The 15,509-nt window shown below is 40.0% G+C and overlaps 2 protein-coding genes across 3 annotated transcripts; both read right to left on the bottom strand.

Annotated features, from left to right (window-relative positions):
• Window positions 1-434: 434 nt before the first annotated feature.
• On the bottom strand, window positions 435-9,868 carry surf4 (surfeit 4). 2 transcript variants are annotated; one of them, XM_044333897.1, is made up of 6 exons: window positions 9,605-9,868; window positions 5,969-6,155; window positions 4,932-5,008; window positions 4,790-4,833; window positions 3,843-4,029; window positions 435-1,739 (listed from the first exon to the last, which is right to left on the bottom strand). In XM_044333897.1, the coding sequence occupies exons 1-6, from the start codon at window positions 9,650-9,652 to the stop codon at window positions 1,473-1,475; spliced, it is 810 nt and encodes a 269-aa protein (XP_044189832.1). In that variant the 5' UTR covers window positions 9,653-9,868; the 3' UTR covers window positions 435-1,472. The 2 variants fall into 2 exon arrangements, with proteins under 2 accessions (XP_044189832.1, XP_044189833.1); XM_044333898.1 differs by having other exon boundaries at window positions 5,969-6,099; window positions 9,605-9,853.
• Window positions 9,869-12,394: 2,526 nt separating this feature from the next.
• surf2 (surfeit 2) lies at window positions 12,395-15,490 on the bottom strand. The gene is made up of 6 exons (XM_044333280.1): window positions 14,993-15,490; window positions 14,605-14,756; window positions 14,304-14,407; window positions 13,348-13,533; window positions 12,926-13,071; window positions 12,395-12,813 (listed from the first exon to the last, which is right to left on the bottom strand). Exons 1-6 carry the CDS (start codon window positions 15,065-15,067, stop codon window positions 12,721-12,723), a joined length of 756 nt encoding a protein of 251 aa, XP_044189215.1. The 5' UTR covers window positions 15,068-15,490; the 3' UTR covers window positions 12,395-12,720.
• Between the last annotated feature and the right edge of the window lie 19 nt (window positions 15,491-15,509).

Genomic DNA, 15,509 nt, shown 5'->3' with positions numbered 1-15,509 from the left:
GATGAAATGCTCCATTGCAGAGAACATTTACCAAAGATGTCCACTGGAGGTCAGCATTTCCTCAAAGTCTCTGACCCTAAAACAAACTGCTCTCAGTGGAGGCTGATTCCAACACCTACAGTAAGTATAACTAACAAAGCTTCATTCAGTATTGCAAAACAATGATTTTGAACTTTGTATTGTGAGAGGCTGTGATATGCAATAGGTCACAAAGCCTGTACTATACTGCACTCCATTGTGTGCCTCATTGTTGGATCATTTACATTAATTTGACTATCTGGGCTGCCAGTGTCATTACAACCTCTGAGAACATCATAAGAGCTTTAGACCTTAACTGAGACAGTGACTTTATGTTTTTGAATTTTTATTTCTTCGCCATTAACTTCCAAAATCAAAAAACAAATGATCAAAAATACAATATAAACTTCTGAAAATCAATACACTGAATAATCTTTTTATTTTCTTACACAAGGCAAAAAACACTGAGCAAAGACAAAGTCCAGGTGGCTAGTGCCTCTGCTTAGTCCTCTTTGCTTTTCTAGATCTCAGAATATGGTGTTTCACAAACGTTGAGCCTCCCCCCCTATTATCCCCAATCATATACAGTTCACTAGTTAGGCATTTGCCAAAGACATACAGAACAAAGTGCCCAATAACAAGTCCTGGAGCTAACAACTGTGTTGCAACTTTCAATCAAGCATGACTGCAATCCACCACTTAGTATACAATGTACACGCCCCGCCCCAGAATCGACTCCCCATTAACAAAGAGTTGACAGTCAGTTGAGAATGAAGGTGTACGAATGTATGGAAAGGGTTTGAGTCTCAGCAACAAAAAAACAAAAACAAACAGAGGGCAGGTGAAACCTGGGGAGTCAAGGCGAGTTGCTGCCAAATAAGTGCCCAAGGTCTCAGGATCAGTATGGTGAGTAAATCTCAGACGCTCCCAGATCCAATGGCAGAAAAAGATCAGCATCCATGGGGGAACCCAAACTGCTGCACTCTCTCCACTTAGTCGGTTTTATTCAGTAAATATGAAAATTAAACCATAACAACTATGGCATGACACCCATAAAACAATACATTTCTTTCATTCCTTCTTCAGACAGAACAAATATTTTTTTCTTTCACTTATCATCCATTAATTGTTTACCTTGCACTTTGAAATACGTGGGCCTTTTTTATTCTTGCTGTCATGAAAAAAAGGACATACAAGAAGGGTTTAGAAAAAATATGGCATTACCATTTTCAACTAAAAAACAAAAACAGCAGTTGGGAAGAAAACTGAAAAAAAAGGTCCATTGATGCGTGAGGCAGTGTCTACGGATTTGGCCAAATAAAAAAATAAGCTAGAAAAAAAAACCGTGTGTACCCAGGTTGGATGAACTGGAGGAGAGGGAGGGTCTTTGTGTCCCAGTCGGTGGGGGGAAGTCAGTGATGCTGTGCAATCCTCTTATCTTAACCCCCTTTTGCCTACCACTCTTTCTTTTTCTCGTCCATGGACACTCCGCCGGGCCCAAGTGCCACCACCAACAGCAGGCCGCCGATGACAGAGGTGGTCTGAAAGAAGTCGTACTTGAGGAAGTCGTGCATGGGCTTGTAGGCGGGGATGGTCCAGAAAGCGTTGAAGTAGACGTTGATAGCCAGAAGCCACACGACGAGGGTCAATGCCGCTAGCTTGGTTTTGAAGCCGATGGCCACCAGGATGATGAGAGCAGTCCCCACCATGTTCTGCAGGATCTGTAGAAGAATGCAAAAGTTTAAGTGAAAGGTTTTACCAAGATAACCCTAAAAATATAATCTGGAGACAGTAATGCATTCCATCGTTAAATAAAGATGAAACCTCTTTTTTTAAAAAGGCCTACATTAAAAATATGAATAAATTGGTATAGCAGTGATAAACGGTCATTAACAGTCTCGAGGGTGCTTCACAATTAAAACCAAGTGTAAGGAGAAATTTTAAAAAAGGACTTTTTGCTGTTGTTTTGCATGTTTTAGTCCATTTACAGCAAAATTGCACAACCAACCATATTCAAAAACCATACTGTTCTTTAGTTAGTCAACTCTAATTTATTCAGGCCTCTATTTGAGATGAATATCTCTTGTTTTAAAAAGTCTTTAAAAGGATTTCATACCTTACAGACAGACACTAGTTTTAGTGAAGTGTGCTATCCAGTGTTTCCTCTATAATTGTAAAGACCTGGCGAGCTGCCAGGCCAACAAGAACCTCCAAATAAATCTTCTTTTAAATGCCAAAAATGATGCCAAATATCTATGCATTCAGGCACAAATAATGATTTGCGTTTGGGAGTCTCTATGTGGCGCTGTTCTGAAATGTGAGTCAACTTCTGTGTCGCTGCCTGGAAAACTCGTGATGTGAACACGGCTGAAACGCTTTCTGTGTACACGGTGTTAAACTTACAAGTTGCTACTAAAAGGGTTTTTTTTTTAATGAAGGAAACACATGATGTTTTTCACAACAGGTTTGCTTATTTGACATTTGGATTTAGTTGTCTGACATTGCACCCTCAGTTTAATATTTTGCACCCTCAGTTGAAATTTGAATAATAAATGCAAAGCACAGTGTGGTAGGCCTTAGGCACACAGACTGAGTGGGCGTATGCGCACCTGTTATTTTGGTTTGTGTGCGGAGCAGCGCAACGTGCAGAAGGGCTGAGTCAATATAGATCAGCGGGTGTAGTCATTATTAAATACATCTCACATCAGTGCTTTCATAGCACTGAAACAGCTGTGCCAATCACAGTTAACCGTGATAACGACATCTCGGCAAACGGAAAGCTTTTCCTTAGGAAATGTCTGGATGGTTCAGAGCGTCTCAACATGAACACACATCACCACAAATCTGCAGCCAAACACAGACGGATTGGTGTTTTTCAGTTAGTTACTATAATAAAGATAGAAATAAAAAATAAAGAAATTGATTTGGTGAAGCCGTTTGTGTGATTATATCGGGCTGACGCTATTTCTGCAATAATTATTATGTATCTCAGCTTGTACATTGTCACATAGTTTAATAATTAATGTTACACAACAGCGTTTGCACTGCAATGTGTTTCAAGGATAAAACATGAGATGCTACTCAAGAGACTATGATGAGCTCTGCTAACCGTCGTCTCCTTCATAAAAAGCAGAATATCGAGTTATAACCGACCAGTCTGATGTGTGTAGAAGTATGTGTGGTTATACTGTATCAGCCTGGTGTCGATTTCAGGCGATTTAATAAAGGTAAACAGTGAATGGCCATAAGTGACTGCACTGCGCTCTGGTGCAGCACTTCTCAGAGGCTGTGGATTTAACAACACATCAGTCCTGCTCCCTTCGGATGCTGCAAGGATTTAATGAACTTAAGGAGAAGCTTTTCAAAGCAACTGTGGACAAGCGATACTATAAGAATCACCCACATTTATGACGTGCATGGCCAGTGTACATGAATGGTCATCTGATTTGCATTTTCAGGTGTGTTAGTATGGACAGAGATTATTTCTGAAACGATGCTAAAACGCTCATGTGGACGGAGATTGTTTTCCATTGACTAAAACATGCAAAACCACCTGCATGGTCCTTTAAGTGCTTAAAAGAAAGACACAAATTCTGCCGTACCCTTCAACAGTTTGATGTTGAACTTTATGTATACTAAAACAGTGATTATGAGCCAAAACTGAGTGGAAACAGTCCTGATAAACAAGTTTAAATCTAATAGCTCCTTGTAAACTCTTGCTACCCAACATTTAGTCTGCATCCATATAAATAAGGTGGCATAAGAAATCCATTTATATGAACAAGTTGCAGAACGTAGCGGCGATTGGTGTTGTCGGTACTCACAGAGAAGAAGCTGGAGTCGAAGTGTAACAGAGTCATGAACATGAGCACTAGCAGTACTCGTCCGCCCAGCTGCATGTACTGCTTCGGCGAACTCTCTCCCATGGAGGGGACTCCAGCAAACATGCTCTTCCCTTCCGAACGAGACTCAGCCAGCAGCAGGAGCAGACCACCTCCGAGGGCAAGGTTTCTGAGAGAGGAGAAGTGAAGGGGATGGTTATTTTTGGAAAGCGCATGTCAGACCATCAGTCAGCCGTCAGAAAAATGTCTGCGGTATAGAGCGCATACAGTGCAAACAGGATTGCTGAGGCTGATTTCAACTGCCAAATTGTTATTAGCTGATCATGATCTCATTACTGACTGTGGTTATTTAGAAGGGTTGAAATTACCTGTTCTCTTAATTACTAATTAATATGTTAATTTCTTAAAAAAAAAAAAAAAAAAATCACATTCATGTTGTCTACTGAATTACATAAAATGACAAATGACAATCACAGTATTGCTTATTTTGTTTGACAAAAAGTGGATATTTTTACGCTGTTTTCTTTGCAGCCAAGTCGTTGATTACACAACTCACACACTACAGTATACCCTGAGTTAATGCTAACAACCAACAACACCTCATTTAAAAAGTACAGACACAGAGAAACTCCAATGTATGTGCACTGTATTTAAGAGATTTCTCTAATGGTCGATCTTGCCTGTCTATGACAAAATAAATCACAGGTCTTGTCCACAGTAACTGCAGCAGTTATAATTGTCGGTGTCTGCTTGACGAGTGAGGAGATTTCTCATTTCCTGCCTATACAAGCATATTAAAAAGTTCCAGTTGAACAGCAAAAGCAATACATTCTGTCAACTTAATTAAGGTACTACTCATCTATGATAGGCAGTGAAATTCAAAACACAACACCAGAAAACACCAGTCAGTTGCACAGTGTGACACCTACCTCATCAAAAATTTAAGATCCCATAAAATGCTGTATGCGACAGTCTGGTGGAAAATAAAGACAAGATACTCCAGATTAGACACAGTGACGTGTTGCTGCAAATTTACATTTAAAAAAGTCGTTATAATGTCAATATTCTCACCTGTAGCGCTATGATGCCAAATAATCCAAAGCAGGCATACTGTACAAAATTTCTACTGAGGATGAGGACACAACCACCTGTTAGGACACACAGCAGGGCAAAGGTATTTTAACAGGAAAGTTATGGCCATTTTGGCTGCAAAATACTTATAGTAATCACAATAATGAGTTAGAGGGATACTACTATTTTCAATTGTTTGCATACTTGTCAACAAATTCTGTTTTTTTGCAGGGAAGTAGAATAGTTTACAGTTTCAGGACTATTTAGAGGACAGCGGCATATTATATGCGACTAGAGTGAAGACTTATTTCATTTGGGAGGCAAAACATAAGGTCTGTGGATTTCTATTACTTATTCTATAAAGTCTGTTCGTTTTCCTACCTCACGTATCTAGCTTTGGTGGCTACAGTTTATGGCCACTGAAGCAGCTTCATCTGTGGTGTGTTTCTAGCAGTAAACTTCAACAGATTTTTTTTTTTACATGTTCTGTAAATCCAGTTTATGTTTCAAGCGCAGGGAAGCGGAACGTTTCCGCTGATGCCTTCATCGCCGTGCGGTGTGCAAACTTCTGATCTTACAGCCCATCTGCTGCAAAGTTCAAGGAGCTCAGAGATGCATTTTCACACCTGCTGCGGTAAACTAATCTGTGTACGTGTGGGCTGCCTGATGGCATCCTTCAACAAGTCTTGTCAGTATCTCCTGAATTAAATCAGCAAGATAGTTCAAATCCCAGAATGGTGCTTATATTTATTGCACAACTATCTGTAAAGTGTAAACAAATTGCTGCTGAAATGCATTGAGCACACTTTTAAACTTTTGATATATTTAAACCGTTTGCCCCGGATCATGAATCAATTTAAGTGTCAGACTGATGCAAATAAATTTCCAATTTTATACTGATGATCTCCTTTGCTAAGCGGTTTGTCACGCACCACCTGGTAATGCAAAATCATTTAACTTCCTAACACAGAAAATCTGAGTTGATTTATCTCACGTTCAGACCTTAGTCTGACCTGCGCCGTCTCCAATCCACTCACCCAACTGTCCTATGAGGTTAAGTAGCACAAAGCACGTAGCCAGGAAGTAGCCGCAGCTCCAGGTAGCCTCGATGTAGTCTCTCTGCTCATTCCACTGGAACCACATGCGGATGCCGTCCTCCAGGAAGGTGCTGATGAGACAAAGACGTGCCAGGTGGGGCAGGTACTGTTTGGTTACCCGCAAGAACTGGGTAACAGAGAAGAAGATACGTGAATTACAAGAAAAAAGATGACTTAATGGAAAGAACAAATCAAAGGATGTGGTTCCTGAGCATTCACCTTGCTAACCACGGCAAAGCTGAGATCAACATAACTGGGTCACCAAGCAGTAACATGTCATGTAATTTCAACAAAAGCCCTGTAAAGCTTCCTTTTAGAAAACACAAAAAAACATATTCTGACCTGCTACCAGTCCGACAAATCTCATAGTCTAAATAGTTTTAAAAGTCTTCAGGGCTGCTGCTGCTACTAATTATTATTTACATTGTCAATTATAAGGGTAGGAATTCACCCACTAGTCATTTAAATGCAACCGTCATGCTAAGTGAATGTTGAAACAGTAGTCATTTAAAGCAGATCGCTGCCTTGGGTGAGGTAGGCTTAAGAAGTTTTCTTGCTAAATAGTGTGGATCCACTTGTGAAGTAGAAGACAGAGTTCACCAGCAACTAAAGCTACAGTAGTTAGTCTTCTTCCTGTAGAGTTTTCACTGCTTTAGAAGTACAAAATATTCATTTGTTTTGGTCTCTTTTTCAGTTTGGTCTGTTTTTCTTTTTAGACTTGTCAGGTCATCTCTTACATGATATGACATTTGAACATTAACATTAAAGGTAGAGTCAGTGATTCTGGAGAAAGATTGTCAAATTCAGCAAATATCTCCTCATAGTCTACTAGCTGTCTGCTCTGTGTGTGCGCTGAAAAAAAAAAAAATCAGGTATCCATACACAACCCTGGCTCTGTAATTGGGAAACAAACAAAGTGGCTCGGACTGAGCCACACAACACTATTCCAGCCAATCAGCAACAGCGGGCGTTCATGCTCGTGCACCGGACAGGGGGAAGTTATCAGGGTGGCTGTCTGTGATGACACAACAGTCTCCTGTCTTCAGCACCCCGTTGAACGGTGGGGGGAGGGCTGGTGAACTGGAGAGAGGCCAATTCACACAGACAGCATTTTTAGAATTGCTTTTGACGTCTGTCACTTGCACGTCTCACAGAACAGATACGCTTAATGTATCAATCCACACTGAACCTGAGACATGCACCAGTGACGTGCGTCTCATGGAGATTCCTCGTGTTTCTTTACAGTCCTAAATGCTTCTGTCATATTTAGTGAAGCAGAATTGGCGCAGGCAGCTGTTTGAATCATAAAAATATCCTGCTCTATGTGTGTTTTGAACTCCATTTTCATTAACCATATCTACATTGATTGATCAAGGCTCCCAGTCTGTCTGTGAGCCAGTCACCTGTTTCCTCTTCCTCTCACTTGCTACTATGACTGGGGATCTGTGAATCAAAAAATACAAACTATTTTGGTTCAGTAAATATCTGCTGTCAGTCAGCGTAGTGAAGGCAGTTTGTCCGGCCGCTGTCCTCTCAGCTAACAGACGGCTGCTTCTGTGGACAGAGACGCTGAATGCAGGTCGAGTGAGAAGTGGGGTTGTTGTGCTCACATGAGATGAATTTTTTTTTGCTGCTCATGATAATGTGTGAGGAACAGAAGTGATTCTGCAGCTGACGCATCGCTCTGGATTCTGCCACATTTCTCTTTTGGTCATTGTCTTGGCAATGTGTCCATGAATTGGGGGACAGAGCTCTTGAAGGAGCACGAAGGGAGGGGTGTATTTGTTCAGGTGTTTTATTCAAATATCCACAATCTTTCTCCTGAATCACTGACTCTACCTTTAAATGATTGTTGTAATGATTATTTATACAACACTGTGCTTCATAAAATATAAAGAAATTGTATGAGCACAAAAGATCACTTTAGGTGCTCTTCCCATATCTCATATTTTTGGCTTAATGAATAAAATCTACAAAAGGTATACTGATTATGTTAGCTGGAATTGAACAGAACAATATGTAACTGATTTCAAAAGAGTAGAGGGCAAAACATGTGCCAAGTAGAAGTTCAGTTGCGGTCTACAAATATCAAGACAAGAACGGGGCTGTGCCTTCCTGTTACAAACCCAAATTATCTTTAGTATCATTGTAAGTGCAAGTGCAAAACAAAAAATGAAACTGCCCTATGAGATTCTCTCTAACATGTTTCATGATCATCAGATCCTGGGATACTACAGTGACCCAGTAGAGGAGCAGCGACCCGCCCCCTGTCCCGCCTACTCAGCAGTCCACATCAGCACTGTCAGACCTCGGCAGCCTATCAGCGTCCACCAACTCCCACTATGACTGCAGTGTGAGGCATGAATGGACAAACCGGGAGCCAATCCTAACAAGCCCGAGGTTGCTCCAACAGCCCAGAAATAGATCATTCTGTAGAGTAACGTGTAGATAACATGATATTTCAGGGACTCGTACAAGAGAGATTTGCCCTAAAAACGGATTTGCAGAGGGGTTTTTTTGTCATAAAGCAAGTTTCCTGTTTCATGTAATTGTACAATGAATAGCACAAGCACACAGCATGTGATTGGAGAGTATAAATCAATCAGATGTAATTCGATTAGGAAAGTGGGTTGAGTTCAGTCAACACATCTGCCATAAACATACACAGACCTGACTCTAATGACTTGATGTTCGAACTGACAGTAGTCTTCCAAGGTTACTGCTAACATTATGCCTGGACTGTCCTGCAAAAACATTAGGCCATGAAAATAGCATACAACACTACAGCACAGTGAAGATGCCTCTTACGAGCCTGCAACAACTTTGCAGTGCAGACCAGAAAAACATCTCCTCAAAGCCTCATCTCTGGGCTGTTTTCACAGTCTTAACACCAACATGGGTTACAGGCATACCCGAAATCTGATCTTATAGACAAGTGCATTGCCTGTTGTCTCACCAGTGCAGCAAAAACACACACAGGAAGACAAAAAAAACCCTGATCTGCTAAGGCCACATGCAGATGCTCAGATTACGAAAAACTACTGCAACTTGTAGATACTCAGTCACCCTTAACCATCGGTAACACCAAGCAATTAGGGTGCTAATGACTAACTGGTATTAGCCAATAACTTGGTTGCTAAGCTGGGTGATTTCACAACTGCTGGCTGGCAATATCTGTGATACTGTTATAAACCCATGAGGGGCTAAAGACGACACGATAACGCTAACTAGCTGGCATATAATGAAGTAGCCATCCAAATTCATACATTTAAACGTTGGCTAACTATATATGTCAGTTTTGTCGGAGTGAATTAATAATGCTATCTAAAATCCATCCGGAGAGACACATGACAGCACCAGACATCTCAACCACTTGTCGCGAATAAATTAGCGTTTATCTAAGCACACCAGCAAGCTACTGTGGACTTGTAGAAACAATATAGAAAGGCGCCAAAATGCTGGAGGAAACGCTCAAAAGAGAATAACGTTGCTTCATTCTTAAGGCAAACTATGTTAGCAGCTAACGTGCTAACAGCGGCTAAACGCTCACAACTGTCGTGCTAAAACTGAAGTTACCTGGTCTGCCACGTCTTCGGCCGTGTTCATGAGATCCTCTTGCCCCATATTTGTGTAATATTAAGATGTTTTTTTTAATTAATTAAGGCTCAGCGCAACACAACCTCGATGTGTTGGATTTTTTTCTCCCCGCAGGCTTCGCTCAGGCAGTTCCTCCCCCTGTTAACGTTATTTACTTGAAGATTTCCCGATCGCCTGGACGCAGAGAAAGGCCGCCTCCGCCCCACAATGCCCCGCGATTTGCCGACAGAGTCAGAGCCCCCCTACATGGAACTGCAACCGCTGTGTGCCACGTATACTGATCCGGCCAGGGGCTTCACACGGCTTTGTTTACGGCTTTTACACATGTAAACAAGCACAGGTTCATACCCTACACACCCACCTGTATTTATTTTACCATTAATTATGAGACACCGCGCTGCCCGCAACATGTGCAGCGATTTTAAATGGTTTACAACCAGTGGTGGAAAGTAACTGAGTACATTTACTCAAGTACTGTACTTATTTACTTGAGTATTTCCATTTGATGCTACTTCATATTTCAACTCCACTGCATTTGAGAGGGAAATATTGTATTTGCTACTCCATTATCATGTATTTGACAGCTTTAGTTACTTATCAGATGAAGATTTTACATAAAATATTTCAATATTCTTAGTAGAGTCCGACCGATATATTGGTCAGCCATTATCAGCCAATATTGGCCTACCACAGATATATCGGTATCGTAAATGTTGTCCGATATATATTTTAAAAATTTTTTTTAGCTATATAGACAGCTTTTTATGTATATTTGATCCTTTTCTCAATCCAAGTTTAATATATACATGTTTTGTGTTTTTTTTATTTATAGTTATTAAATTCCCAGTGAAGTTTACTGTTCCATTGCACTAATGTAATTTTATACAGTAAAGTTTATTGTTAAACTGTAAAATAACCTGCCTCCATTACATATCTTTGTCACAAGTGTTTGATAATCTCATTTGAGGGATCATTGCAAAAAATGTGTGTTTATGTGTATATTCTGTATATATAAGATTATCAGCCAATATATCGATATCAGAATTTCTTTACTCCCTGATATCGGTATTGGCATCAGGCCCAAAATTCCAGTATCGGTCTGGCCCTAATTCTAACTGTTGTTTAAATTGTCGCTCTTTCTTTTCTTTTAAAGAGATGTGTTACACACTTTGTGTGAAAGGTGCTATGTAAAGTGTACACTGATGTATAATATAATATGATGCAGTACAATTACTGTTAATCTACCCAAAGTACCTAAAATTGGCTCCACATCAATAAACTATAACATTACAATGCTCTTGCAATGCTCATGTATTTGTTAGTGATAGAAACAAACAATATAATATACTATAATAATATAACACAGATTGCATAACAGCACTTTTACTTTTGATACTTAAAGTATATTTTGCTGATAATACTTGTGTACTTTTACTTAAGTAACATTTTAAACTCAGGACTTTTACTCGTAATTGAATATTTTTAGACTACAGTATTTCTACTTTTACTAAGTAAAGGATCTGCGTATTTAGTCTACCACTGTTTACAGCACACACACACTCAAAGAAGTGATATTGTCTGTCAAAAAGGTCTGACATGATCTGTTCATGCTATCTTATAACGGAAATGACTACTACTAAAAATAAAACATTTTTAATGCACTCTTCAAAATTAAATGTATGACCATACAAACACAAAAATGTCAAATAGATTTGAATGATAATAGAATGATAATGTTTCTAATATGTTTTTTCCACACAAAAAAGTCCATTTACCTCATTAAAATCCTTACAATGAAATATCAACTTAATAATCACACTTTCTACAAGTAGCCTTTATCTTTACACACTTTCATAGTGAAACCAAAAAGTGCACACAAACTGCCTCAATAACAACTGTGTAGTAAGTCCAGGTTACACAGTCAGATGATATATTAAAGGAAAAACCAACATAAAGTATCTTGGTAGGGTGTTGGAGCACCAAAATACCCTGTAACAGCTTCAGTGCTCCTTCATATAAATCCTACAAATCTCTGAAACTCCATTTGAGGATCTGACGCCAACTTTCACAAGACAGACTGTTTGATAGTGGAGTCCTGCCAAACTGAATGTCTCGCTGCAGTCGTTAAGATTAAATTGATGACCGTAAGATTGAAGAGTGGAGTTGTACAGTATCCTTATAGGCTCGTGAAGCTACTTCTGTAGTTGTGAATTTTAAAGCTTACAGCCTACTGTTGGGCTTCTCTGCTGAACAACACCCTTAAGCTCCCCTGGCGACTTGTTAAAATTCCCTGAAGTCCTCACCCAACATGACTAGATGTGCAACCTGGAGGAACACAATGTAAAACATTTGTGAGAGCCGGCTGTCAATATGTGCGGCTGGCGGCTCATACTGACGCTCGTGTTTGCAGAGGAACAGCCGGCTGAGACAGGAAGAAGCCGTCAGATATGTGTCTACTGACGGTGATTGAGATGAGGAAAAGGATGAAGAATGTGTTCAGGCTTTAACTTCAGCTGTGGATCTTATAGACCTGTGCGAGAAATGTATATACCCCTGTGCTTATGAAACAGTAAAATCTAAATAACGTGTACAAAAAGTAGATGTTTGTCAAGGCTACAAACATGTTTCACCTCCTGGAAAATCTACATTTTATAAAACGCTTTATGACCTGAAAAAGGTTCCTGCAAAATGCACATTTCAAACATGCATCATCATGCTTTTTATCTGCTTTACAGGCAATGATTGGTGGAAAAAAAACAAACACAGATATTTGCAAATCCAAACAGAGTTGTATTTTTGGACAGTGCTCTTGGCTGCAAACCAGAAAACAAACATATCCAGTACAAATGATCTGTTTACTGCCACAGACACACTTTCCATGACACCTAAACCAGCCTTGTTAGAACTGTACAACATCACAACTTGGGGAAAAAAGACATCTTTTCATATGCAGAAAATATGAAAAAATGTAATGGATGTTATACAAACGTCAGGCTATCCTCGGACACAGGAATACTACTCCGAACTGGACGTCAGTGTTGCTGCCTGAAAAATGTCCCGGTATAAAAATACTACAGATATTCTTCTGCGTTTTTTTACTTTCCACTTCGTGCTTTCAAGTTTTTCTTATTACGTGCCGATTTCCAGTTGTTATTTCTGAATTTCTTCTGAAAACCACCGCCCTGGACCTGGGAGACATAAATATTGCAGCATTATTGTCTGTCAAGGAAAACTCATAATAACATTAGTAAAACAGACACACACACACACAAAAAAATCTTATTTCAGACTTCTACGCACCTTTTTGCGTTTCTGCAGCACCTGCTTGTCCACCTCCATTTCCTCATCCTCTTCCTCATCCTCATCTGTTTGGAAGTCATCTTCTTCCTCATCCTCGCCATCCTCCATAACTTCTTCTTCTTGTTTTTTTAAAGTGAACATTGACGCTGTGGGAAAACATAACACAGTGTTACGACAAAGTAAAACTGCAACCTTATAAGTCTGTTTGTCCAAATCTGAATCTGCATATCTGGACCCAGGTGCAGTGAGAACTAAAGTCTGTTGTTTTCCAGTTAAAATAAACACCAACTCAATTATATAGCTGAGTATGAACGTGCTAAACAGTAACTTCACTTGCTCCTCACATAGAATGAAAACATGCAAACACTTGGAAGCCTCCATGACACATAACTACCATTCTACAGGTGGAAAAAGATACTGACAGGGGTAGAGGTCGCTCATGCTGTCTTCTGAGTCACTGTGATCCTCGTCACTGGATGAGGGTTCCCACATGCTGTTTCCATGTTTTGGGGCCCTCCCCCGATTGAACTCCTCTCCGGTATCTTTGGGCCTTTTCTGTTTGAGTCTGGCTGGAACGAATTCAATCCCCTGCTGCACACACTCCTCATCTAGGGAAGGAATGAGACAGTCACATCAGTAATTAAGCAACGGTGTGACTCGTCCATGCTGAGAGCTGCAGGTCTGTTGGTAATCTCATCAACAACTCATAACTGCAGCGTATTACATAACAATGACGTTCTCATATTAGCCTTTTTTCAGTTCAGCTCTGATTTGAATGATGTTGATTCCAAACTTTAAAAGAAGTGACGTCTCAGGTTCAGTTTTGAATCTGTCAGTGCTATGCTGACACATAGCGTCATTAAGAATGACTTGAAAAGGGTAAGTAATACTATTAAGGCGTTTTGAAGGATCAAGGTACATAAGCAATACTGATAAGAACAGATGTCAAACACTACAGATAAAACCTGAAATGGATATTAAAGAGCATTTCTATGAAATCAAAAATGTATGGGAATATTGTGACTAAATAACCGTCTATAGCTGATATTGGCATGGAAGTTTAAATTGAACATGATGTTATTTTATGTATTTCTAAGTGACTGCGCTGCTTAAATTTGTGAACACGTCTCCGAAATGCGAGAAGAATGTCAGTCGGAGCAGATTTAGAATGGTTATGTTCAGCAGAGAAAAGATGTAAAGATATGTGAAGTCAGTTATCTTCATTTCCTTCCTGAGTTAGTAGCATCACAACTCAGGTCTATGTGAATTGGGTCTGGGATTGTGTAACATCTCCACTGTTCAAAAGGCATAGCATCTGTAACCCACAATGACATAACCAGGAAAACGTGTCATCCATGCAGATAAGTGATGCACTGACATTTAGTGAGGGCCTTCTTGAAGCGTTTCCCGTTGACATGTCTTAGGACATGGTGTGGCTGCCGGTTGAGGTGTCTGAGGGTCAGCTTACAGAAGAGCTGATTGCTGGAAAACAGACAATAAACATCAGAAAACTTATCACAAAATGTACATCAGCTTGACAGATTCCTGAGTGACAAATTGTGGTGTTTCTTTGACAGTAATTGTTGCAAGAAAAACAAGGTTCTGTTGCTTTCTCTTCCAAAATGACAACACACTGACAGACAGCAGCATTTCTGGACAAAACAAAAGAGTTTCCTTACGGTTGTTTTGAGCTTGGCACAATATGTGGTTCATACTGGCTGTAGTTGAACTCTGCTGCAGCACTCAGTTTCTCATATTTCTTCCCTTGAGTGAACTTCTGCAGCTCCGTCAGGTTGCATGGAAACTCGTGGCCATTCAGAGTGCATTTGATCTGAAAACAACACATTAGGTGACGCATGTGGTACATTTAACCATGTTAACCATGCCGTTTAGCATGATGCGGCAATAAAACTGGTAATCATTTGCAGATTTTTCAGTCTTGGTCAACACATCTAGCCATCACAACACTTAGCAGTGCATGGCTCATGAGGTAAATTAGCAATACAGCTAGCATCACGACTGCACGAAAGTGAATTTCGTGCGATCTGAAGTAATTTGCTCGCTAACCTTTTTGCCATCTGTGATCTGAAGAAAAGGATGATTTAAAAGAAAAGCTTTGAGGTCCGCAGGTAAGTCTTCCATAGCTTAAAAACACGTCAAAACATATATTTCAATGTGTTGATCAGGCCACCCCCCTTTCAGGAAATGTCTACACGTGGGTTGAGTGCACCGACTCTGTTGACTGATATCTTGGCGCCACCCACTGATTACAGTAAGGAAAGTCAGCTTAGACGAGAAGATAAAGCTTCTTATTCAAACACCATCATGGTATTTATCAAATACGACCCCTCTGATTAAATCAAATTGAGCAAATCGAGTAAAGGACGAGATTTTCAGTAACGCTGAACTGATGACAAAACGCGATAAACGTTATAAAACTGTATACAGTGAATCAGTTTAAGCTACTATGAGGTAGAGCTGTATTTTATCTGAAGCATTTCTGTCGACAAGCAGTTGAAGTGACTAATGGTCCAAAATTAAACGTTGAAGTCAGGTGTCAGCAGTGCGTCCAGTCAGCTGACTG

Source organism: Thunnus albacares, chromosome 18 (assembly GCF_914725855.1).
Source record: "Thunnus albacares chromosome 18, fThuAlb1.1, whole genome shotgun sequence".
Taxonomy (NCBI): domain Eukaryota; kingdom Metazoa; phylum Chordata; class Actinopteri; order Scombriformes; family Scombridae; genus Thunnus; species Thunnus albacares.
This window is presented reverse-complemented; position numbering and strand designations above follow the sequence as displayed.